The sequence below is a fragment of the Prionailurus bengalensis genome, chromosome D4, assembly GCF_016509475.1.
Source record: "Prionailurus bengalensis isolate Pbe53 chromosome D4, Fcat_Pben_1.1_paternal_pri, whole genome shotgun sequence".
NCBI classification, from domain to species: domain Eukaryota; kingdom Metazoa; phylum Chordata; class Mammalia; order Carnivora; family Felidae; genus Prionailurus; species Prionailurus bengalensis.
Window position 1 is genome coordinate 32389501 of NC_057359.1, and position 25038 is coordinate 32414538.

Sequence of the window (25038 nt, forward strand, 5' to 3'; positions counted from 1 at the left end):
TTTCAGGGTGGTCTGCCAGTTTTCTACCCAACTGAGAAAGATGAAGGAGTTAGATGGAAGGTCAGAGTATTATAGGCTTTACTATTGGTGAAACTGGGTTGGAGAATGTGGTAGGCTACTATGTTCCCATCAATATGACCCCTGATGCCTGCGTTAGTTTGCTAGGGCTGCCATAACAAATAACCACAGACTTGGATTGCTTAAAACAAGAGAAATTTATTCTCTCACTGTTCTGCAGGCTAGAAGGCCAAAATCAAAGTGTCAGTAGGGCCATGCTTTCTGTAAAGGATTTGGGGAAGAATCTGTTCTGTGCCTTTGTCTTAGCATCTTATATTTGCTGGCATTTCTTGGTTTGTAGCTGCATGACTCCAGGCTGCCTCCCTCTTCACATGGTATTCTTCCCTCTTTGTCCAGCCCTTCTCCTCTTATACAGACACCAGTCATATTGGACTAGGGTCCGCCCTCATGAAGCATGACCTCATCTTAACTTGATTACATCTGCAAAACCCCTGTTTTCAAATAAAGTCACATTCACATGTATTAGGGGTTAGGTTTTAACACATCTTTTGTGGGGACATAATTCAACTCATAACAATGCCTGACTGAGGCACTCTGCAAGTAGAAGCTTACTTGGCTCACTGTGAGGCCCAAAGTGGGTGAGCTTCAGTGTTGCAATAGAAATGCCAGACTTCCAGGGTGCCTGGGTGGTTCAACTGATTAAGCATCTCACTCTGGATTTCAGCTCAGGTCATGATCTCAGGGTCATGAGATTGAGCCCTGTGTCGGGGCCACGCCCCAGCGTGGAGCCTGCTTGGGATTCTTTCTCTTCCTCTCTCTCTCTCTCTGCCCCTCCCCAGCTTGCATGCTCGCAGGCTCTCGCTCTCTCTTTCTCTCTCAAAATAAATAAATAAACATTTTTTGAAAAAAAAAAAAAAAAGATGCGAGATTTCCAGCTGCCTCTGGTGGACTTAGCACTTGGGAACTGAAGTAGAGTAGAGTAGTCACACCTGTTCCTTCTGGACCTTGACTGCTCAGTTTCTTTTAAAATCTCACTGTAGGAAGGGAGGAGTGAGGGCTGGCAAGGATGCCTCCAGTGTTCGGGCGAGTGCACATGAGGAAGCATAGAGGAGTGTTCTCTTCTAATATCACATGACTGATAATTGTGCCTTAGTTCATTTTCTTTTTAGCTTAATTATCTGCTTAAATGGTGAGTGCTTTATCTCTTAGGATTGTAGTAGATCCTTAAGTGTTCTCTTCCGAGGCAGTTAGCAGTGCAGACCAGTTCTGTGGGAAGGTGTCGTCTAAGAAAATAATACCCCTAAGATGAGAACCATCCGTTTTTATGTTTTTCATAGAAGTTGCTTAAATAAGAGAACAGAAGTTGGAAATACAGGTGTACACAGGAAAGCAATATAGGATATAGATTTACATTTAGCAGGAAAGTATCAGCCCCAGTTTCTTTTTTTATTGCCAAATAAAGATACATGATTAAAATAAGAATAGATGTTTGTCCTTCATGATAAGGTAAAATTTTTCAGAAAAGAAGGTTGGGAGAATTACAGAAGTATGAATTAGTGTTAGGCTTTTCTTCACTTAATAAAAAAGATCTTTAGCTCATTAAGAAAAAAATCTTAGGGTATTTACCAGAAATATGACTATTTGGTTTTGGTGGTTTATAAAAACATTGAAGGCTAGCTCTGTAGAAACAAAACAACAAAGTTGTCATCACAGTATTGCTGTTACTCACTTTGGGGATTCAGTCTCTAAAGAGGGGGAATGTTGAAAAAATGATCGTTGTATCACCTTCAGCTGAAAATCATAGGTATATTCTTCCCAAAATATAACAGTCTTTTTCTTTTTTTTTTTTTTTTAAACGTTTATTTATTTCTGAGACAGAGAGAGACAGAGCATGAACGGGGGAGGGGCAGAGAGAGAGGGAGACACAGAATCGGAAACAGGCTCCAGGCTCTGAGCCGTCAGCCCAGAGCCCGACGCGGGGCTCGAACTCACGGACCGCGAGATCGTGACCTGGCTGAAGTCGGACGCTTAACCGACTGCGCCACCCAGGCGCCCCTATAACAGTCTTTTTCTAAGAATCATTATTGCAAGAGCATTTTAAACCTACTTTTCTGCATGATTCAGAGAAGTAAAAGTAAAGGAGAAAGAAGGGTGGCTGGGAATTTGTGCAGCATGATTAAATTTGGTAGTGATAAATGTGGATTAGGAAAAACTCAAGGAACAGAAAACTTATAAGTTACCTTTTAAGGGTAAAGAATGTAAGGAAGCAACCCAAAAATGAAATGACAATGGTTATTAACACCCCCAAAATGATCAGTATCACTAGTATTCAAAACAAAAACAAATAAACAAACAAAAAACCCGGAAACTTGGGGCACCTGTATGTTCATTTGGTTAAGATCTGACTCTTGGTCTCTGCTCAGGTCACGATCTCATGGTTTGTGGGATCAAGCCCCACATCGGGCTCTGTGCTGATAGCGTAAAGCCTGCTTGGGATTCTCTCTTTCTCTCTCTCTGCCCCTTCTCTGCTCTCTTGCCTTCCCCCCCCCCCAAATAAAGAAACTTAAAAATAAAAAAGCTTAACAATAGACTTTTTTGCCTCTCATTTTGGCAAAGATTAGGGTGGTGGGATTAACGTTAAATTTTTAGATGCTTTAGTATATTTCAAATTTTATGATCATATATTAACTTTATAGATTGAAAAAGGTCTGAAATATAAGCTAACCAGGTCTTTAGTATATGTACCTGATTTGTAGGTATAACTAGTTTTGTGTAGTCAAGGAATAGTGACACCAGGAGGAGGCAAAGTATGTTTCAAAGGCCAGGTAGCAAACTGGGCAGAGATTTAACTCTGATTGCTACTAATTCTCTGCATATATTTTTTTTTTCAACGTTTATTTATTTTTGGGACAGAGAGAGACAGAGCATGAACGGGGGAGGGGCAGAGAGAGAGGGAGACACAGAATCGGAAACAGGCTCCAGGCTCTGAGCCATCAGCCCAGAGCCTGACGCGGGGCCCGAACTCACGGACCGCAAGATCGTGACCTGGCTGAAGTCGGACGCTTAACCGACTGCGCCACCCAGGCGCCCCAATTCTCTGCATATATTAATAGACCTCTGGCTTCAGTTTCTTATCAGAACCATTGTTCTGTATTTTAGGCCAAAAATCTTGACTTGTCTGTTTCTCTCACTTCTAATAGGAAATTCTGTTCCAAATATATCTGCAATCTGATCACTTCTCACTTCTCGCTGCTGGTCAAAGTCACCATTTTATTTTGCCTGGATTGGTGTATATTGCCTCTGTGCTTCCAATCTTGTCTTTGCTTGGTACAGCAGCCAGAATGATGCTGCTCACTGCTCTGCTTAAAAACCTCCAGGAGAGTTACCTTAGAAAGCCGTGTCATCTCCTTGAAATACCTGTTAGAGTAGCAAGAATGGGAATGTACAAGAAGGGGAAGAGCCCCAGATTATTTCCCCCAAACTCTCTCTTCTCATCTTCCCTGTCACCATTCTCTTTTTCTTATGAGTGCTAGTCACACTCACATCCTTGCTGTTCCTTGAAGAGCCCAAGAGGCTCCTTGCTCTTACTTAGTTCAAAATGCTTTACTTTCAGATATCTGCATGATTTATTCCCTCTCTCAGGCACCTGAAATGTCTTCCCTCACCTACCCTGTATAAAATAGCTACTCCCTGGTTTCTTCTACAGAGGGCTTATGACTTATTTATTGTCTATTTCACTCCACTCCTTGTTAGGGTTTCTCTTCATCCTTCCTGAATGCCCGCTCAGCAGTTAGGCCTTCAGTAACTGTTGAGTGACTGGCTAGATTTCTCATTTCTTCCCTAGTGGCTTTTTCCTCTGCTGGAGAGCTATGCATGCCACCCTTGTTCTTTGGCGAGGGAAAAAGTAAGGCTGTCTTCCAGGTACCAAATATTTCTACAAAGGTAATCTGGGAGCTTCTTCCCCCTTCTCTCTGCACAGATTTTTGTGTTCTATTATTCTTTACCAGTCAAGCAAATGAGTTTGTTTTCTAAGTAACTTTCCTGTGTGTGAGATCAATGCTTTCCTTTTTCCTGCATTTGGTATCATTTTATGTATATACTTTAGCATTTTGTCATTTATTTCTTCATTCGGTTGGCATGTAGTTATTATAGCAGATGTTACAAACCAGGCTGGATCCCAGACTGGAAGTTAGGGCTTAAAGAGACAGAGAGTCTGATTTTCCTTTGAGGGGTTTAGAGTTTCAGCGTATGGTCAGAAGTGTCAACTGTTGGGACAGGCAACTGCTATAAGGAATGCAGAGAGGGAGGTCAAAGCAAACAGGATGGTTCACTTAGGCCTACTTGAGAAGGGTTGAGAATCTTGTCAGGTAAGGAGGTAGCTAAAGGCTACTGTGATGGTAGGGAATGGTTTGGGCAAAGGCATGGAGAGTTCTGGTTTGTTGAGAGAAGCACAAATCAGTGCAAGTTGTTGGAGCTTAAAGTATAATGCAGGCTGTGGTGAGGGACAAGGCCCTAATAGTTATGTAAAGGCTTAATCTAGGCACTTCTTAAGGATTATGTGTATCCTGTATAGAGGTTAGACTTCTATCCTGCAACCCATGGATTTGGGCATGTGTATCACATATGAAGGGGGATAGGCGAGGACGTGGCCTGGAAGGTTTTTTCTTTTCCATGCCTTGTCCCTGAGTCAAGGAGAATATTTTCTGTCATGTATTAATATATCTATATCCATGCAGATTATTGTCTCCTTTATATTAAGTTAATAGTGGGTGGCAGGGTTTAATTTTGATTCTCCTCACATGTACTTTTTGAGATAGATGCTTATTTAAACCTTTACTGAATGATGATCACATCTTTATCTGTAGCCCTGGATCTGTTTTAACCTCTTATTATCCCATAGCATGTTTTCATCTTTAATTTTTTTTAAAATTTTTAATGTTTATTTATTTTGATAGAGAGACAGAGAGTGAGCAGGGGAGGGACACAGAGAGGGAAAGACACAGACTCCGAAGCAGGCTCCAGGCTCTGAGCTGTCAGCACAGAGCCCGACACTGGGCTCAAACTCACGAACTGTGAGATCATGACCTGAGCCGAAGTCGGACGCTCAACCGACTGAGCCACCCAGGTGCCCCAGCATGTTTTCATCTTTATCTATTCCATCCTGTCCCAGTTTTTCTTTTTGTCAGGCAAATTAAAATTATTAAAAAAAAAAAAAAGGAAAGCTTTGTTCTGAGAGTATTTGTGGTTTGGATTGTCAGATGCCAGGCACTGTTACTGCATCTGGAAGTGGGATGGGGCAGGACTCCTTTCTGGGGCAGGCAGGCCAGTGCTTCTTACTCAGTTTTGCACTCCATGTGTATTAGGTGATTAGTAAATGTTGAGGGAATCATCCTGACTATTGTCAGCATAATTAAGTTCATATTTTTATAGCACAGTCTGCTACCTACTTTTTTACTTTGACATCCTGTAAACTTTCCTCTTTTCTTTTTTCTTTTCTTTTCTTTCCACTTTGCTTTGCTTTGCTTTTCTAATTTACATCCAAGTTAGTTAGCCAATGATTTCAGGGGTAGATTCCTTAATGCCCCTTACCCATTTAGTCCATCCCCCCACCTCTCCAGTAATCCTTTGTTTGTTCTCCATATTTAAGAGTCTCTTATGTTTTGTCCCTTTCCCTGTTTTTATATTATTTTTGCTTCCCTTCCCTTATGTTCATCTGTTTTGTCTCTTAAAGTCCTCATATGAGTGAAGTCATATGATATTTGTCTTTTTCTGACTAATTTCGCTTAGCATAATACCCTCTAGTTCCATCCACGTGGTTGCAAATGGCAAGATTTCATTCTTTTTGATTGCCAAATAATACTCCGTTGTGTGTGTATATATATACACATATATATACCGCATCTTCTTTATCCATTCATCCATGGATGGGCATTTAGGCTCTTTCCATACATTGGCTATTGTTGATAGTGATACTATAAACATTGGGGTGCATGTGTCCCTTTGAAACAGCAACCCTGTGTCCCTTGGATAAATACCTAGTAGTGCAAATACTGGGTTGTAGGGTAGTTCTATTTTTTGTTTTTTGGGGAATCTCCATACTGTTTTCTGGAGTGGCTGCACCAGTTTGAATTCCCACCAGCACTGCGAAAGAGAGGATTCTCTGCATCCTCGCCAACATCTGTTGTTGCCTGAGTTGTTAATGTTAAACATTCTGACAGGTGTGAGTAGTATCTCATTGTGGTTTTGATTTGTATTTCCCTGATGATGAGGGATGTTGAGCATTTTTTCATGTGTCTGTTTGCCCTCTGGGTGTCTTCTTTGGATAAGTGTCTATTCATGTCTTTTGCCCAGTTCTTCACTGGGTTATTTGTTTTTTGGGTTTTGAGTCTGATAAGTTCTTTATAGATTTTCAATACTAACCCTTTATCTGATATGCCATTTGTGAATATCTTCTCCCATTCCGTCAGTTGCCTTTTAGTTTTACTGATTGTTTCCTTTGCTGTGCAGAAACTTTTTATTCTGATGAGGTCCCAATAGTTCATTTTTGCTTTTATTTCCCTGGCTTCTGGAGACGTGTTGAGTAAGAAGTTGCTGCGGCCAAGGTCAAAGAGGTTTTTGTCTGCTTTCTCCTTGATGATTTTGATGGCTTCCTGTCTTACATTGAGGTCTTTCATCCACTTTGAGTTTATTTTTGTGTATGGTGTAAGAAAGTGGTCCAGGTTCATTCTTCTGCATGTCACTGTCCAGTTTTCCCAGCACCACTTGCTGAAGAGACTGTCTTTATTCCATTGGATATTCTTTCCTGCTTTGTCAAAGATTATTTAGCCATATGTTTGTGGGTCCATTTCTGGGTTCTCTATTGTGTTCTGTTGATCTGAGTGTCTGTTTTTGTGCCAGAACCATACTGTCTTGTGGATTACAGCTTTGTAATACAGCTTGAAGTCCGTCCTATAATCTTTTCTAAGCTCCTGACAAACTAAACTCTCTCTGTCCTTACAGTACTTCCAGGTATTTTCACTGCTTGGAATACTCTTTCTCTTGTCTGGCAAACCTTACACCTTCTAATAAGTCTTAACTGTGTTCCTTTCTGGGGAAGTCATTTCTGAGTAATTTAGGTGGAGTTAGTTACTCCTGCCAGTGTACAGTTTTGTGTTGAGGTTTGTTCTGCCTCTAGACAGTGAGTTTGGATGGTGAAGACAAACCTTATCCATTTCTCTGTCTCCAGTACTTTAGTCTGGTGCTTGGTAGTTTTGCTGAATGGGTAGTTTGTAAATTGTTCTGGGAAGGATTATGACAAGTGGAAGTACACCTAAAGTCAAGTCTGTGCTGGGGATGTTGAACATTGTCCATTCACTACTCAAACTAGACTAGGCCTTTATGCAGGTGCATGTATGACAGAGTGTTTCAGAACTGGTACATAGAAACAACACCTTTTGTAAACTTGTGAAGTTAGAAAATTTGTTCTTACTCGGAAGGATTTTGAGTAGGCAAGTAATACAATCAGGTCAGTGCTTGAATCACAGAAATAGGAAGTTGGGAGGAGGAAGATTAGAGGCTGGCTTTTCCCCCAGGAGTCCAGGGAGAGATAAGGAAGTCTCCTCAATGATGTGGTAGAGGGAATGGTAAATAAAGGAGAAGAGTTCCTCCTGGGAATGCTTATATGCTTTTTGGGAGAAATGACCGCCAACCTTAAGCACACAATAATTCAGTGCTGATGACTGCATCATCTCCTCTGCAGAGACTGCCCTAAACCATCATGGAGGTGGCTGAGGTAGAGAGTCCTCTGAACCCCAGCTGTAAGATCATGACCTTCAGACCCTCCATGGAGGAGTTCCGGGAGTTCAACAAATACCTCGCGTACATGGAGTCTAAAGGAGCCCATCGAGCGGGTCTTGCAAAGGTGATTATCCTCAGATCCTTTAAGCCAAAAACAATCACTTGGCCTTTCATTTATGCTCTTAGTTTTCATGATATGGGAGATTGTTTATTCTAAAGGAAGATATTTGCAAATTTTTTTCTTGTTAACCATGCAGGGCATTTGATTTCTTCACAGAATAATTATCTTATTTTTCAGTTAACTATTTATGCTAGGTTATGTTCTAGGGATTTTAAAAATTTTAATTAAAAAATTTTTTTTATTTAAACAAAACAAAACAAGAATGGCTCCTAGAAACCAAAGATATCCATGTACGGGGCTCCAGAGGGGTGAGAACTATTCCTTCAATCCTAGGTGACCACTAATCTACTTTCTTTCTCAGTAGATTTGCCTGTTTTCATTTCTTTTCAGTTACTTGCTTAGCAAGTGTGGAGAGTGCTTGCTAAATACCAGGCCTGATGCCAGGTGCTGGCGGGGAATGATGGGATAGAACAGACCATGTTTCTGCCCCTGTTGAGCGTATATTGTAGTGGTAGCCTCTTTGGGTGGTGAAATAAGGACATTTAAGCAGAGACCCAAAAGATATAAAGAAACCAAGATGTGGGGACACAAAGAATAGCAGGTCCAGAGGCCTGGAGGCTGACCTGAGCTTCAAGTGTGAGAGGAAGGTGGTCTGTGGAATTGGGGTTTAATGAGCAGGGGAAGAGGTTGGTAAGTAAGGTGAGGGCCCTTGAAGGGACCAGATCATACTGGGTTTGCCTGGCCTTAGTAAGGATTGGGGGTTTATTCTCAGTGCATTGGTGGGCTTAAAGCAGAGGAGTGGAGGACATGGTGGCTATTTGTATGTTTGTTGTTTTTGTGTCATTATTTTGAAAATGTCACAATGGCTCCTGCATGAAGAATGGATGTGAGGAGACAGAGTGGATACAGGGACTCCTGCCAAGGGTAGTTGTGATATACTGAGGGTCACAGAAAGCACTGAGGAATGCATTGCAGGTTTGTACCCATAGACCCAAAGTTAGAACTCTGTTTTTCTTAATGTTTATTTTTGAGAGAGACAGAGACAGAACATGAGAATGGTCGGGGCAGAGAGAGAGATGAAGTCACAGAATCTGAAGCAGGCTCCAGGCTCTGAGCTGTCAGCACAGAGCCTGATGTGGGGTTTGAACTCACAAGCTGTGAGATCATGACCTGAGCCGAAGTCGGACACTCAACCAACTGAGCCACCCAGGTGCCCCCCCCAAAGTTACAATTTTGTAAGAGAGATCGTCTATATAATTCATCCTTTGATCTCAACCTAAGATGGATTTTCTGTCCTTTCTATAATGGAAATATATTTCAATCAGAAAGCTTCCCTCATAAGAGGCTGGGGGTGAGGGAGGGAAAAATTTTACCTCAGAAGAGTATATTTTATTGCACTTACTTCATTTTATTATTCTAAATGTTAAACTTGTAATCTGAGTTTCTGTAGATTTGTCAGCATCACCTCATAAGTTCCTGAGCCCTGTCAGAGTCTGCTCAACTGTATCTGGGTTATGGGTTCTCCTTGGAATCCCCATCTCTGAGGGGAGGTCCAGTAACATTAAGAGCAGATATCAGAGGAGAGAACTTCCAGAACTGCAGGGGTTGGTGTTCAAGTCCTCCTGCATCTGGATGCTCCTGCTTGTGCTGGCATCTATCCCCTGAGGTCTGTCAGTTTGTTGTGTATAGTTCAAGTCCCTCCTGAAAAGGTTTAAAATTTGGTGATATGAAGTAGAATGAAGGTTTATTAGAGGTGGGTGAGAGATAGAAAAGGAAGCTAAAGATAAAACAAAGAGAAAAGTAAAGAGGTTTATAATGAATTTCTCAGGTGAGGAATCCTTACTTTAACCTATTTATTGAGTTAGCTCTTAAAGAACTCCTTTATGGAACCTCAACACCGGATTATCTTTGAAGAGAAAAATAATTCTTGAGTTGAAGAGAATGTCATTTCAGAATCATTTGACACATATAATTTTGATCATAAACTAGTAGTGGGTTAGCAAGGATTTGGGCTTTATTTAGGTGGAGGGAAATTGGGGGTGACAGGTTGTCCCCTTCTCTGGGCTTTGAATGCAGCCCTTTGTCCTGTTTTTCTTGCTTTTTGTTTCTTGAAAACATAGATCTTACTGTGTTCCACTGAGATTAGTGAGTGTCCTGTGGTAGGGTGGCACATTTGGTAACATTGGGAGGGGAAGTAGCACACACACACCCTCACAAGGGAGTTGCAGGCTCACAGGGTACACTTCTGCTGCATTATGAATGCATTATGAATGGCATTTGAATGGCAATTAGTTTCTGAATGTTGAACAAAACACACCTGAGTCTAGACATTTTTTTTTTTTTTTTTGAGGGAGAGAGAATCCCAGAAGGGGCAGAGAGAGAGAGAGAGAGAAGCACGGCTCACCCAAAGCAGGGCTTGAGCTCACCAGAAGCCAGGCTCGTGCTCACCTAAAGGGGGGCTTGAGCTCACCCAGTGTGGAACTTGAAGTCATGAACTGTGACATCATGACCTGAACTGAAGTCAGATGCTTAACTACTGAGGCATCCAGGCACCCCTAGACATTTTTTTTTTTTTAGTGAGATTTATTGACAAAGTTGGAGAAATTCATTTATTCAATCTTGTGATAATTTTCTTTTACTTATACTAGGAATACAATGAACTGGTTTTTTTTTTTTTGGATTTTTTTTTGTGGATTTTTTGGCCATTTGTGTTATCTTTTACATGAAGTCACATAAAGTCAGTTTCACCTACTTACCTTTTTTTTTTTCTGGAAGTTGCAGCAATAGCAAACGTGTAAAACTTCACCAAATCAAATTGTAAAAATCAAAACTATATTAATGCTGCTAGTTTGCTTTGAGGTCAAGTCCTGGAGACAGAACCACTTATGAGATTCTTTGTTAATGCACAATTTAATGAATTGCTCTTAAAATATGATTTGGAGAAAATGGTTCAGTAGTTCCAATAGTAGTGACTTTGGCCTTAGATTTTTCTTTAATCAACATTTTTTAGATTTATACTCTGGATTTAATTTTTATTTCCATAGTGAGAGATTTGACACCCTGACTTCTATGTAAAAGGTGGTGGTCAAGTTGGGAAAGTAAAGAATGTCAGTCTCTTTAAATTAAATGTTTTTGTGGAGAACGATTATGATGAACCTTTAATTACATATGAAATGGATAAAATTATCCCACAACAGTAATCTGGACATAGACTACCCTGGGCTATAGGTTATGCACATTACATAATTTTGTGTCCTTAAAGTGTGAAGAAAGATTTTAAGATGCACTGTTCTTCCCCTTCCTGCTTCTTCCTCAGTAGGTAAATGGTGATAATAGCAATTTATTTCAATGTAAGTAGTACAAATACAGATTTCAGTTAGAAATTACTATTGGATATCCAGTACAGGCTGGGATTGGGGAAATGGTGAAATAAAATAACATGTATGTATTCGTTTTGATAGAATACTCAAGAAGGTAAACTTTAGGAGGAATAGTTTTTTCCTTCAGTTAGACTGATTGAATGTAAAAGTTTAACTTTGGAATGTTTTAAAATCCTAAGTATGTTGTGCTTCCATTTCCTGTGTAAGAGAATCTGATGTGTTGATACTTAAAATTATAGTCCAAAAGTAAGATTTTTGTTATAGACCTGAACTTACAAATTTTTAAAGTTCTGTCTGAACATTTTTATCAAAAGTAAGTGTGAACACATACATGAAATATTTACAAAGATAATGTTTAATGTTCTAAATTAAATTTCTCTAAATTTAGAAAATTGCTACAAAACTTTTTTTTCACAAGACAGGAAAATACTAAACTCTAAATATAATATTAATTTTGATTGTAGATGTATTTATTTCTAAACAAGAGCCTGAATCAATCCATGTTTATTTGTTTGAATTACTTGCACTTATTTCTGTTGAAGAAGTTAGCATTTATAACCTTTTTCCCTTTCAGTATATTATGAAGACAATTTAATGTATTTATCCATATCCATTTGGTACGATTATCCATATTCTTTTAAAGTATTGAGTATGGGGGTACCTGGGTAACTCAGTCGAATAAGCGTCTGACTCTTGATTTTGGCTCAGGTCATGATCACACGATTCATGAGTTCAAGCCCTACCTTGGGTTCTGCGCCGACAGTGTAGCTCCTGCTTGGGATTCTCTCTCTCTCTCCTTCTCTCTCTACCCCTCCCCTGCTGTGTCTCTTTCTCTCAAAAAGAAATAAACTTAAAAAAAAAATGGGGAATAGAGACAATCATATTATATGCTATTGAAAACATATACTCAAGGGGCACCTGGGTGGCTCAGTTGGTTAAGCGTCTAACTTGTGTAAACAATTCAGAGCCTGGAGCCTCCTTCAGATTCTGTGTCTCTCTCTTTTTCTGCTTCTCCCCTGCTCCACTCTGTCTGTATCTCTCAAAAAGAAATAAACATTAAAAAAAACAACAACACATACCCAATACTTTATTTTTCAATGTTTATTTATTTTTGAGAGAGAAAGTGCATGTACATGCATGTGTGCAAGGAAGGGGCACAGAGAGAGGGAGACAGAGAATCCCAAGCAGGCTCCGCACGTCAGTGCTGAGCCTGACATTGGGACTTGAACTCATGAACTGTAAGATCGTGACCTGAGCTGAAACCAGAGTCAAATGGTTAACCCACTGAGCCACCTGGGCATCCCTCTATTCTCACTTTAAACTAACATACCTTGGATGCAATAAAATGTGAAATATCTCTGTATTGCTGATGTAATTAAATTAACTTTAGATTCGACAGTGCCCTGTTGATTTTTTTTTTTTTTTGGTAGTAAATGCTGTCTTTTATCAGCTGTGTAACATTGGACAAATCACTCATTCTTCTGTCCCCGTTTTCTCATTTCATGAAACTTGACCTAGAGTTTTCACAAAAGCTACTTGCAGGAACACTGTAGATCTGAATATGAAAGACAAAACCTTAAAACACTTACAGTATAACATAGAATGCCTTCATGCTCCAGAGTAGGAAATTTTTTTTTTAAACCAAAGGTCAAAGCAGCAAAGTGAACAAATTGGATTTTGTTAAGATTAAGAACTTAATGTTTATCAAAATATACTCTTAAGGTTGGAGGGCAAGTTATAGAGTAAGAGAAGATATTTGATATATACACACATATACATATAGATATTTACAAATGTATATATACATGATCCAAGAATAACTGGACTATATAAAGAATTCCTATACATTAAGAAGAAAAAGACCAACAGTGCAGTAGTAAGATGGTTAAGAGTTGAGTAAGCACTTTATAAAAGAGGATATTCATAGGGAATATATAAAGAGATTTCTTTAATAATTAAGAAAATGCAAATAAGGTCCACAATTGACTACCATTACAGAACTTATGAGAAAGACTAAAATTTAAATGATCGGCAATATAAAGTGATGATGAAGATGTGAAGCAACAGGAATGCTCCATACACTGCTGGTGGGAGTTATTGGTAATAACTGTTAAATTTGATCTATACATATCCTATGTCCCAATAATTTCACTGTTAGGAGTGTCTGTGTATACGAGTTTATTTTAGAGAACTGTGTGCTCATATGCAGCAGAAGATGCATGCAATATTATTAACAGCTGTGTTCTTTGCAAAAGTCAATAAACAGAAAAAAAACAAGTGACCACTAAATGGTCATCCATTTATGGATAAATATTTGTATGAAGGAATATTGAGTAGGAATGAAAATCAATGAACTTCAGCTATGTAGGTCATAATATGTTTTTTTTTTTTTTTTAAAATATACACATTTTCCATTGATGGGCATTTGGGGTTGTTTGAGTCTTCCAGTTTTATCAAAGAGAAAGTCTCCGTTTTGGTGGTAGTGTAACACCTCTCTAACATATATTTCTCTTCCTTCCCTTTTTTTTTTCAACGTTTATTTATTTTTGGGACAGAGAGAGACAGAGCATAAACGGGGGAGGGGCAGAGAGAGAGGGAGACACAGAATCAGAAACAGGCTCCAGGCTCTGAGCCATCAGCCCAGAGCCTGACGCGGGGCTCGAACTCCCGGACCGCGAGATCGTGACCTGGCTGAAGTCGGACGCCTAACCGACTGCGCCACCCAGGCGCCCCATGTGTTTTTTTTTTAAATAAAGTTAATTTATTTATTTTTAGAGACAGTGATTGGGCTTGCACAAGAGCAGGGGAGGGGCAGATAGACAGGATAGAGAGGGAGAGAGAGAATCCCAAGCAGTCTCCATGCTGACAGTGTAGAAGCAGATGCGGGGCTCAAACTCATGAACCATAATCATAGGCCATCATATTTGACCCCTAACAAAAATATTGAGTGAAATAGAAAAGATAAACCTCAAAGAAGATATGTATATATGGATGATTATATTTCTGTACATTTCAAAAAAAAAAAAAACAAAACGGTGCGGGGATGCATACCCAGGCATAAAACTATAAACTCCAGCAAGGAAATGAATATCATAAATGCTATGTGAGTGGTTACCTTTTGGGCAAGAAAGGGATGTGTTTGATGGGCAGTTGGAGGTACTCTGGTGTTTGCTTTATAATAATTCACAGTTACATCTTTGTGATTGTGCATTTTATTAATGTGTGCTATGTTTTGTGATTAATTTTTTAAAGTTTATCTTAAAAATTAAAACAATTTCTAAAGGTGAATAAATTCCAGCTATAAATCATGACTTTATAACTTTGTCCCTTCTAATTTTAATCACATGAACATATGTTTTTGGTCTTATTGTTAATGATCTTTTCATTGGTTTTTTAAAAATTTTTTTAAAAGACAATCTTTTAAAAAAATTATTTATTTATTTTAGAGAGAGAGCAAGCGAGAGTGTGAGTGAGGCAGAGGGGCAGAGGGAGAGAGAGGGAGAATCTTAAGCAGGTTCCATGCTCAGCGTGGAGCCTGACGCAGGGCTCAATCCCATAACCCTGAAATCATGACCTGGGCTGAAATCGAGAGATGGACGCTCAACCAACTGAGCCACCCAGGTGCCCCTAATCTTTTCATTGTTAATAACCAAGTGTTTACATAGTGTTGGAAAAGAGTGGTGTGCTGAACAACCTCATACAGGAACATAAAAGTTGATAATGCACGTCTCTTTCTAACTTTGTGTTCAGTTATGTCATGTAGGTAAGCTCAAATTAGCCATGGTGGGAGTAATTACATCATGGAAATAAGCAAGAGCTACAAACCAGGGTTTTCTCTACCTTCCTGGAAACTGATTGTTAAACATTTACTAACACACCAACCACTATGCTGTTTGCTGTATCGTGTGAGAGGTATTTAAAGAGAATAATACTGACTAAACAAATGTTTACTTATTTTTTATCATATTAATATAGGCATTATTTAAACTTCCAGTTATTTTGCTTCTATGTATCTCTTCATTTTACCTTTAAAATTGAGAGGTTAATAGTATCAACTAAAAAATAAGTTGATAAAAGTACAGTTGATATAAAAGTACTATTTGGTATAGTGCACAATAAATTTTGCTATTTCTAAAAAATCATATCAGTAAGGTGAATATTTAAGAGAATGCAAGTATTTCCCTTCATCTGAATCCTCATTGTTCTTTTACGCATTTGTTATAGAAATGCTGAGAAATTCTTTGTTTGTATTCCGTTGGAATATTTTCCAGATAATATTTTATTTATTATTTTATTTTTAGGTGATTCCTCCTCGGGAATGGAAGCCAAGGCAGTGCTATGATGACATTGATAATTTGCTTATTCCAGCACCGATTCAGCAGATGGTCACAGGGCAGTCGGGACTGTTTACTCAATACAACATCCAGAAAAAAGCCATGACAGTGAAAGAGTTCAGGCAGCTGGCTAACAGTGGCAAGTGAGTGCATGCAGTTTGCTATTTTTATTTTTTTCAAAGATATACATGAACATGGGAGGAAACCAAATAGAGGAGCTTGTGATGAAAAGCAGTGGTTTTCTGCATATCTTCTTTCAGTTTTCATTTAACTGTTCCTGTTTTCTCTTCTTCAGGTGGTTGCCTGATTACATTTAGTTTACTCCTGAGGAAGTTTACTCCTGTTTCTCGTTTTATCATCTTATTCATAATATCTATAAATGGTTTTTTCTATATTTTAGTTGCCCTGAAATTTTGATTCTACACATTGTTCATATTTGTTAGGCAAATTTTCTTCTTTGTGTCAGAGTGCTTAAATCTTTTTTTTTTTTCCTTTTTTTTGGCAACTCTGAGGTAAACTTTTCTTTCTTGCTTGGCTGACAGGACTTTTCACACCCATGCTCCTCCCAGCACCTTTTTCCTGTCCACACAGTGGCAGCGTATTCCAAAAGGTACCATAGCCATGTGGTTGGGGAGTCACTTCACATTCCAGGCTTTTGGAGTTGGGGGCTTGGGAATACTGTCTACCCCCAACAAATTTTTACCAGCAAGAGGCCATGATATCCCCAGCCCCCAAACCTGTATCCTGGTGGGAGGTGGCAATGCCTCCTTAGCTCTTCACACCTTAGAGAAGCAGGACCACAGAGGGTAAGCCACAGGCCCCCCAGCTCCAGTAGCTCCCAACACTGGCCCCTGCCCAGGTCACAATCCCAACCCCATTACCAGGCAGAAGAAGTCTTCTCCTTTGGCTTCAGTGTCAGATGAGCCCTCCACACTAGGCAAGACAGAGGCAAAGCTGGAAGTAGCAGCAGTGGCAGAAAAGGAGCAGGCACTGAGATTGGTGGGTTTCTGGGCCAACAGCATGGGGCCAAAGGCTTTCCCAAAGTCAGGGCAAGCTGTCTGTTCATGCAGCTCTGAGAATGGCCAGTATGTGGGTGTAGTTGGCTATGACACAGGTACTTGGACACAATTCTGCCCAGATGCTAGCCGATGGCATACCAGTGATGGCATACCTGGTATCATAGGCTGGTTTCACCTCATGGGGGTTCCGCTGATCAGACCTTCTGATATTGGTTACCACAGTCCAGCTCTCAGGGAAGAATTGCAGTAGCCTGCCATGCACCTTTATGTCCCAGTTCTGATTCAGGTAATAGATAACAGGTGATGCAGTGCCCACTGCCATGTGGATTGTCAGCATGCTTTATGTTCCCCAGCCTATTGACTGAATAACATACCACCATGGCCTTGATTGTGCCTGTGGATGACATAGCCACCTAGCACCCAACATAGGGACAGATTATAGCATCCATGTGGGCCATGAGGACCCCAGTGCTTTGACAGCTAGGCTCATGCCTTCTATCCAGGCAGTCTGGTCCCTACAGAAGCTGCATGGTGAAATAGCCCATTGGCTCACTAGCTGCCCATCATGCTGGTGCCCACTTTAGGGCCTCTGCCTCAGCCACCACATGGCCATCCAGTGCTGCCCCCAGGAAGTTCTCCTTGATACAGATGCTGCAGGATACAGTATAGTCCGGGGCCAGGTGCTTGGGCATGATGGGTAGTCCCTCCTCCCGCACTGTGAGCCCCACACTATTCTCCCCATTGCCACTGCTGCAGCCCATGCTGCCCTTCCCTTTGGCCTCTGCTTCCTGGTTCTCCTGTCTACCCCAAGGGCTACTTGCTGCTGCCCATTTCCCTTTGGGGACCTCAAGCAGGGCTCCCTGAGCCACCAGTTGCTAGTACTCCTTGGTGACCTGTGCTGCAGTGCCCTTACTCTACAGAGGCTGCAGCTCACTACCATCCTGCCTACTGAAGCTCTCCCTCAGGGGGCTGACTGTGGTGGAAGTGGCTGTGGCCCTGGGAGTCCCACTCCCCACCAGGGCCTGATCAGATGCTCCTGATTGGTGGTGGGAGGGTAGCGGGGGACAGGGCAGGTAACTCTTCACACCAATCTTGGCCCAGCCAGGATCCAAGGGCTGAGACATAGAACCTGGGAGAGCCTCACTTAGGGACTGTGGCTGGCATGGGTTGGGTTGTCCATGGCAGCAGTGTCTTCATCCCCCCGATATGAAGGACACGGCCGAGGCTCATGGTGCCACCCTCCTCTAACTCGGCCTCCTCCACTTGATGCAGCTGGGGACAGGGTGGCTGAGCCTGGTGTGAGGCAGGGTGAGGCAGGGCAGGCAGCAGAGACTCTTCTTGTGCCTTGTGGTCGCTTGTAGGTCACCAAGTCCTCTGCTGCCCTTAGGGCTTGGGAAAGGACCCATCAGGGTGGTGAGCATTTTTCTCTGCTCTCCGCACTGTTGGTTGTACCTTCTATCCAGTGCCATACACCACGCCATACCCCTGACAGTGTTTAAGTCTCAGATGATAAATTATATATTTAGAAGATGAGTAATTTAAAAAGAAAACCCTTGAATGACTTAGAGGGCCACCATTATTGTATTAGCATTATTGTAATTATACCTATTGCTGTGTAGCAAATTACCCCAAATCTTATAGCTTAAATCAATAAACATTTATTTAATATTTTAGTTTCTGAAGGTTAGGAATCTGGGAGTGGCGTGGCTAGGTGACTGTGGCCCAGGGCCTCTCGTGAGGTTACAGTCAAGATGTTAGGAGGGTGGGGCTGTTATCATCTGAAAGATTGACTGTGACTGAAAGATCCTATTTTAAGATTGCTCCACTTACATGGCTATTGGCTAGAGTCCTGAGTTCTTTGCCATATGGACTGCTCTTCATGTTGTGGTAGCTGGCTTCTTCCAGAGCTGGTGATCCAAGAGAGTAACCAAGATGGAAGCCACAGTATCTTTTCATGATCTGTTTCTTGACTATCCCTTCTGTGTTATTTTGTTTCTTACAAGCCAGTTGCAAAGTGAATCCAATAGTTAAGGGGAGGAGAATTAAGCTCCACTTCTTGAAAGGAGGAGTATCAAAGAATTTGAACATATTTAGAAACCATTACAGTTATTAAGTTACCTTTTTAAAATTTTAAAAAAATGTTTATTTATTTTTGAGAGACAGAGAGAGACAGCGTGAGTGGGGTGGGGCAGAGAGAGAGGGAGACACAGAATCCGAAGCAGGCTCCAGGCTCCAAGCTGTCAGCACAGAGCGTGACGCAAGGCTTGAACCCACGAACTGTGAGATCATGACCTTGCAGAAGTTGGATGCTCAGCTGACTGAGCCACTCAGGTGCCCCTAAATTACCTTTTTAAAAAAAGTTTCTGATATGGTAGTTAAGACCCTAGATCAAAACATTAATTTGAAAAAAAGAATTAGAACCCCAAACCAACCAACTAATCAGCCAGTCAAAAAACATTGTCTAAATTCTCTGTATAGGTGTGTGTGAAATTATGCTCTTTGGATGAATTTAGTTTATATCTTTTTAAAAGAAATTTATATTTGACATAGTAAGCACTTTATGGTACTTGAAGAATCTTAATTCTATGTATAATTTTTTTTTAATGTTTATTTGTGAGAGAGATACAGACAGAGTGTGAGTGGGGGAGCGGCAGAGAGAGAGGGAGACACAAAATCTGAAGCAGCTTCCAGGCTCTGAGCTGTCAGCACAGAGCCCGATGTGGGGCTCGAACTCATGAACCCTGAGATCATGACCTGAGCCGAAGTCAGACGCTTAACCGACTGAGCCACCCAGGCGCCCTTTAATTGTGTGTATAAAGTTTCTATGGAGCATTGTAGTTATTTCAAAGGAATTGAAATTTTTATATTTAATGTGAGTCCCTTCTTTAAAATTAAAAAAAAAAAAATAACGTCTATTTATTATCGAGAGACAGAGAGACAGAGCATGAGCAGGGGAGGGGCAGAGAGAGGAGGAGACACAGAATCCGAAGCAGGCTCCAAGCTCCAAGCTGTCAGCACAGAGCCCGACACAGGGCTCAAACTGAAAAACTATGAGATCATGACCCGAGCCGAAGTCTGACACTCAACCGACTGAACCACCCAGGTGCCCTGCTTCTTTTAAATTTTTGATAAGCATTAGTAAAGCCTCATTGTTTCAGATCTCATTAATTGAGAATGTGAAACTTTTATCACTAACTGGACTAGTTTGTATTCAAACTCTTTTAAGAACTCTTTTAACAACTTACTAGTGCAATGCTATTGAAACAAGATTGTGGAAGAAAATTTACCCAAGTTTTTATAAGTATGAATGGTTTACTGTGTTCTGTTATTTATCTTCTAGCACCCATTTCCAGAGTCATTTTTATTTTTATTTTTTATTTTTATTTATTTTTTTTTTTAATTTTTTTTTCCAACGTTTATTTATTTTTGGGACAGAGAGAGACAGAGCATGAACGGGGGAGGGGCAGAGAGAGAGGGAGACACAGAATCGGAAACAGGCTCCAGGCTCTGAGCCATCAGCCCAGAGCCTGACGCGGGGCTCGAACTCACGGACCGCGAGATCGTGACCTGGCTGAAGTCGGACACTTAACCGACTGCGCCACCCAGGCGCCCCTCCAGAGTCATTTTTAAAGTGTTAATAAAATAGGTTCATTTAGTGGAACATCTGCTTGGCTACTTTGATATTTTAGGAGACAATTTTTTTTTTACATATATTTATTTTTGAGAAACAGAGTGAGACAAAGCGTGAGCAGGGAGGGGCAGAGGGAGAAGGAAATACAGAATCTGAAGCAGGCTCCAGGCTCTGAGCAAGTGGTCAGCACAGAGCCTGATGCGGGGCTCGAACCCACGAACTGTGAGATCGTGATCTGAGCCAAAGTCGGTTGCTCAGCCGACTGAGCCACCCAGGCACCCCAGGAGACAATTGTACTTGAAAGTAATCAGACTATACTTACTAGGAAATGTTTGTTAATACCTTTAGTAATCATTTATAATCACCACACGAAAAGCTCAAAGTGCCATGGAGTTTCAAAGGAAAATAAGACTTCTGTGGTTGTTAATCAGGATAGGAATGATTTCATTTTGTAGTGCTGTTGAGATGGATTTTGAAGATGGTCAGAAATGTTTTCATCAGTTACAAAAGTAACACATTCTTATTTGAAAATTCGAACATTTTAGAAACACAGAATTTTAACACCCAGAGACAATAATTGTTAATAATACATGGTAATTCAAAATATTGATGAGAAAAGAGACTGGAAGACCTTTTTTTCTTGTCATAGAGAAACTTTGATCATCATCTGTAGCCCATGTGATTACCTGAGCATGATATTAGTTTTCTATTTAGAGGGAATTTAATTTACTGGGCACTTACTTTGTTTATATATCTGTTCAATTTTTGCACAGATGGCTTGTTTGTAGATTGTTCCTGAAGATAGCCATTCAGGTGACGTTGTTTGTTTTGTGTACCACTTTATATACTCAATACCTGGTACAGTATCTGGGATATAGTAGGTACTATTTCAGTATATGTTGATTGAATGATTAGTGCCATGAAAGCCAAAATATACTTGAGGTGGTGTCAATTACTGGACAGATTGTTGTGATTTTCTTAATGACAGAATGTACATTTCTTGACTTTCTGAATTTTAAAAATGATTTTTAAAAATAATTGGCTCTTTTTTTAGTTGTAAAATGTAAGTTGCATGAAAGGTTATTCCATGTTAAAGTTTATTTTTTAGTTGGATTAATTTTATTATAATTGCTACAATGTTAAAATACTTTTGAGAATTCTCTTTTTATATTTCATCTGCCAATTCCATGTGGAAATTTATTTCAAATGGCAATGAAATGGGTTTCTAAGCCTCAATCCAAGGCTCTTGCTTGTTCACTTACAGCTGTACTAGTGTCAAATGGTGTTCATTGTGGGTGTAGGATGGTCCTCAGGTGGGGTTAATTTTCATGGGAGGCAGGAGGCATCCTCCTGGTTTTTCTGTTCATCTGGTTTCCTTCATTCAGTACATGTCCTTGTATAATGTGCTTGGTATAAACAGTAGACAGGATAACATGCTCATTTGGTTGACAACACAACTTAATCCAACGAAAATCTAGAAACCTCCAACATAGCACTACTATAATAAAACTTTATGGAGGTAAGTAATATGCTCTCTTGTATCACTTACATTACTGATCTATACTTTCTTCTAGGAGTGGAGCTATGTGCTTTACATAATTATGTGATAGCATGCTCACAGTAATTCAGTTGATATTATCCTGTTTTATAGAGGAATAACTGAGGTCTGGAGAAATTCAGTCCTCTGCCCAGGGTTACATGGCTTATATATGGCAAAGCCTGGATTCAAAGCTCTAGGCAGGCTTGTTCTGGACACCCGTCTCTTAACAATTGTAATATAGTGAATAAAAGGTTCTAGAGAAAAGGGATGGTTGGATTACTTTTGAGCAAATTGACACTGGATTTGTGGGACAGCTGTGATTGTTTGACAGTCCATTAGGGATGAAATTTGTAGCCAACTGAGCGAACTGGTCACTCTTTTTCAAGTTTAGAATCATTGTTTGTTTCAGATATTCATAGATCTTAGAATTCATCCTCAGTAGCCAATACTGAACCATATGTTTCCTTTTTAAAGTTATAGGTTGTTAAAAATTGATCATGATTGAGTGGTAAATAGTGTGATAGATTCTTTAGGTCATCTTATAGTGAAAGGTAATTTAGGACTTCTGTATCCAAAGTCCAACAAATTTCTCTGTAAATCGAAATAAACAGTATCTCTGTTACCTTTTTTATCGCTTGAGTCTGAACTCTGGTTAGCTTGCTTAGCTTGTGCCTAGAATTCATGTTACTACTGGAACCTACTAACTGAAGTGGTGAAATACAGTGGAGTTAATGATGCTTTCATGCCCATCCCTTTTATTTTTGGCTGTCCTGTTGAAATTCTAATGATTTGAGTAAATCAGAAAATTATTCTGTATTTCAAATACAGTTGTTAAATTGTTTGGTATTCTTGCTTATAGCTTAGATAACCAGTTTGGGGTCCCAGTATAGTGTATATTGATTTTGCTTGTTCTACAGTTATTCATTCTAAAATGTTCAGTAGGCTTTATTGGGATTGCTCCTGCTGCTAAACACTCTTTTTACTGCTAAACAAACTGTTTCATTACCTTCTTCATTCGATTTCTTTTTTTAAATATAGGAATAATGGTATTTTGTGGGTGTGTGTGTGTTTGTGTGTGTGTATATTAATATAAGATTATTTGTTCACAATCCAAATAGGACAGAGAAGCAAGTGCCTTTCTGTAATTCCAGTGTGAAAGATAAACATTAATATTAATAATATGGTATATATTTTCTTTTTGACCATTTGAGTACAGTTATAGATATTTTTTACATAAATATTATCATAGTATTCTGTAACCTGCTTATTAATTCACTGTGGAGAAATATTAATGTCAATGCATGGGAAGATCTACCTTATTTTGTATTCTGTATTTTATTTAAGCCCTTTTATTTAACTAATCCTGTAAAATTTAGTATAGTATAATTGGTTAAAGATTTTAGAAAATATTTTGAAAGATAAATTAATGAGTTTTTAACTGTTCTCCTTATATATTTGGTACTTTCATGAGAGTATTTTCCTTACTAGTCAAAAATATAAAGATATTATAAAGAGTTATTTAGGAATCTTAAGAGTATTCAGAGATCTATGATAAATACATTGGTATATTTACTCACTAGATTTGACAACATGAGTTGTTGCAGTGTTTTCATTTTGATAAGATTTTGTTTAGAAAGTGATTTAAGAAGGGGAGCCTGGGTGGCTTAGTCTGTTGAGTGTCTGACTTCGGCTCAGGTCACGATCTCGCGGTTCACGAGTTTGAGCCCTGCATCGGGCTCTGTGCTGACAGCTCAGATCCTGGAGCCTGCTTCAGATTCTGTGTTTCCCTGTCTCTCTTCCCCTCCACTGCTCGTGTTCTCTCTTTAAATAAAACATTAAAAAAAATTAAAAAATAAAATGATTTGAGACATATGGGTGGAGAAAATCTTATAATTGTCATATGGTTTGTGCTCTTTTAATTTACCTTTTGCAGATACTGTACTCCAAGATACTTGGATTATGAAGATTTGGAGCGCAAGTATTGGAAGAACTTAACTTTCGTAGCACCCATCTATGGCGCCGACATTAATGGAAGCATATATGATGAGGTATATTTATAGTGTAATGGATTTTGTAAAGGACACATTTCCTATTTTTGTTACCATTTTAGATACATGAAAAGTAGTCATTTGTTATGCTTTGTGTGATCCATAATTCCTCATAGGACAAGAAGAAATAAAGACACATCAGGATTTCTGCTGCTGGTATTTGTCAGATTGAAACCACCTACTGGTACAAATATCTGAAATTGTTCAACAGTAATATATTATGTGGTTATCTGGCTGATCTTTAAATTACACTAAAATTTTTTTAAGCAAAACACCTTTTAAAAATATTTGGAAAACAGGAAATATAATCCACTTATAATACCACCTTAAGGCTAAAACAGTATTTTAATATGTATTCTTCTAGTAGTTTTCCCCTAGTCGTTTAAAAAAGTTATATTTGAATAGGTTTATTCTCCTTTGTTTCCCACAAATTGTGAGAATTTTTCTCTTTTTTAAAAAGTACATATTATTATAGTCTTTCCAGTATTATTTATGTGGCCATAACATGCTTAAAATAAACCAGTCCTTTTTGCCTCCTGGTAATACATGTAAATGCTGTTTTTTTGTTTTGTTTTGTTTTTTGTTTTCTTTTTATTTTGAGAAATGTCTTAACTACTGAAAGCCTGGAGTAGTGCGATGAACACTTGGATACTCTTCATTTAGATTCACCAGTTGTTAATATTTGCCTCATTTCCTTTGTTTCTCTGTTGCTCTGCCATTGTCTCCCTTTGTGTCTTTCTTTGTCTCTCTGCTATAACATTTGAAAGTAAGTTGCAGACATTTTGATAGTTCAACTTTAATTATTTCAGCATGTGTTTTAATATCATCTAATATACAGATCACATTCATGAGATCCTAATTTTGCCAATAATATTTGTAAACTGGATTTCTTCCAATCTAAATGATCCAGTCAAGAATTTCTCTTTATAATTAATCAGTGATTTATAGAGTGATACTTAGAGGCTAGATAACTGTCCTGTATCCCAGCAGCCTTTCACCCAGTGAATTTACATCCATTGATAATCTTTGCCTGAATCAGTTGCTATAATATTTTTAAACTTTTTGTATTTTGAAACATAAAATAAGGTAGAAAGTGCACAAAACAGAAACTTAAAGCTTCATAAATTATTGCAAGGTGAACATCTGTGTATCATCACTGACATCAAGGAAT

General features: G+C 39.4%; 1 protein-coding gene and 1 pseudogene across 10 annotated transcripts in view; one reads left to right on the plus strand and one right to left on the minus strand.

The window, feature by feature from the left end:
• The window catches only part of KDM4C (lysine demethylase 4C), a 430619-nt gene that overhangs the window by 31101 nt on the left and 374480 nt on the right, over positions 1 to 25038 (plus strand). For all 10 annotated transcript variants that reach the window (XR_006294971.1, XM_043565681.1, XM_043565689.1 and 7 more), the window contains 3 exons: positions 7757 to 7918; positions 15597 to 15772; positions 23753 to 23867. Coding sequence is in view for 9 of the 10 variants with exons in the window: in XM_043565681.1 (XP_043421616.1) it covers positions 7775 to 7918; positions 15597 to 15772; positions 23753 to 23867 (435 nt within the window). In the remaining variant the exon portion in view is untranslated. The remainder of the gene's footprint in view (positions 1 to 7756; positions 7919 to 15596; positions 15773 to 23752; positions 23868 to 25038) is intronic.
• On the minus strand, positions 16490 to 18129 carry LOC122475098 (annotated as a pseudogene).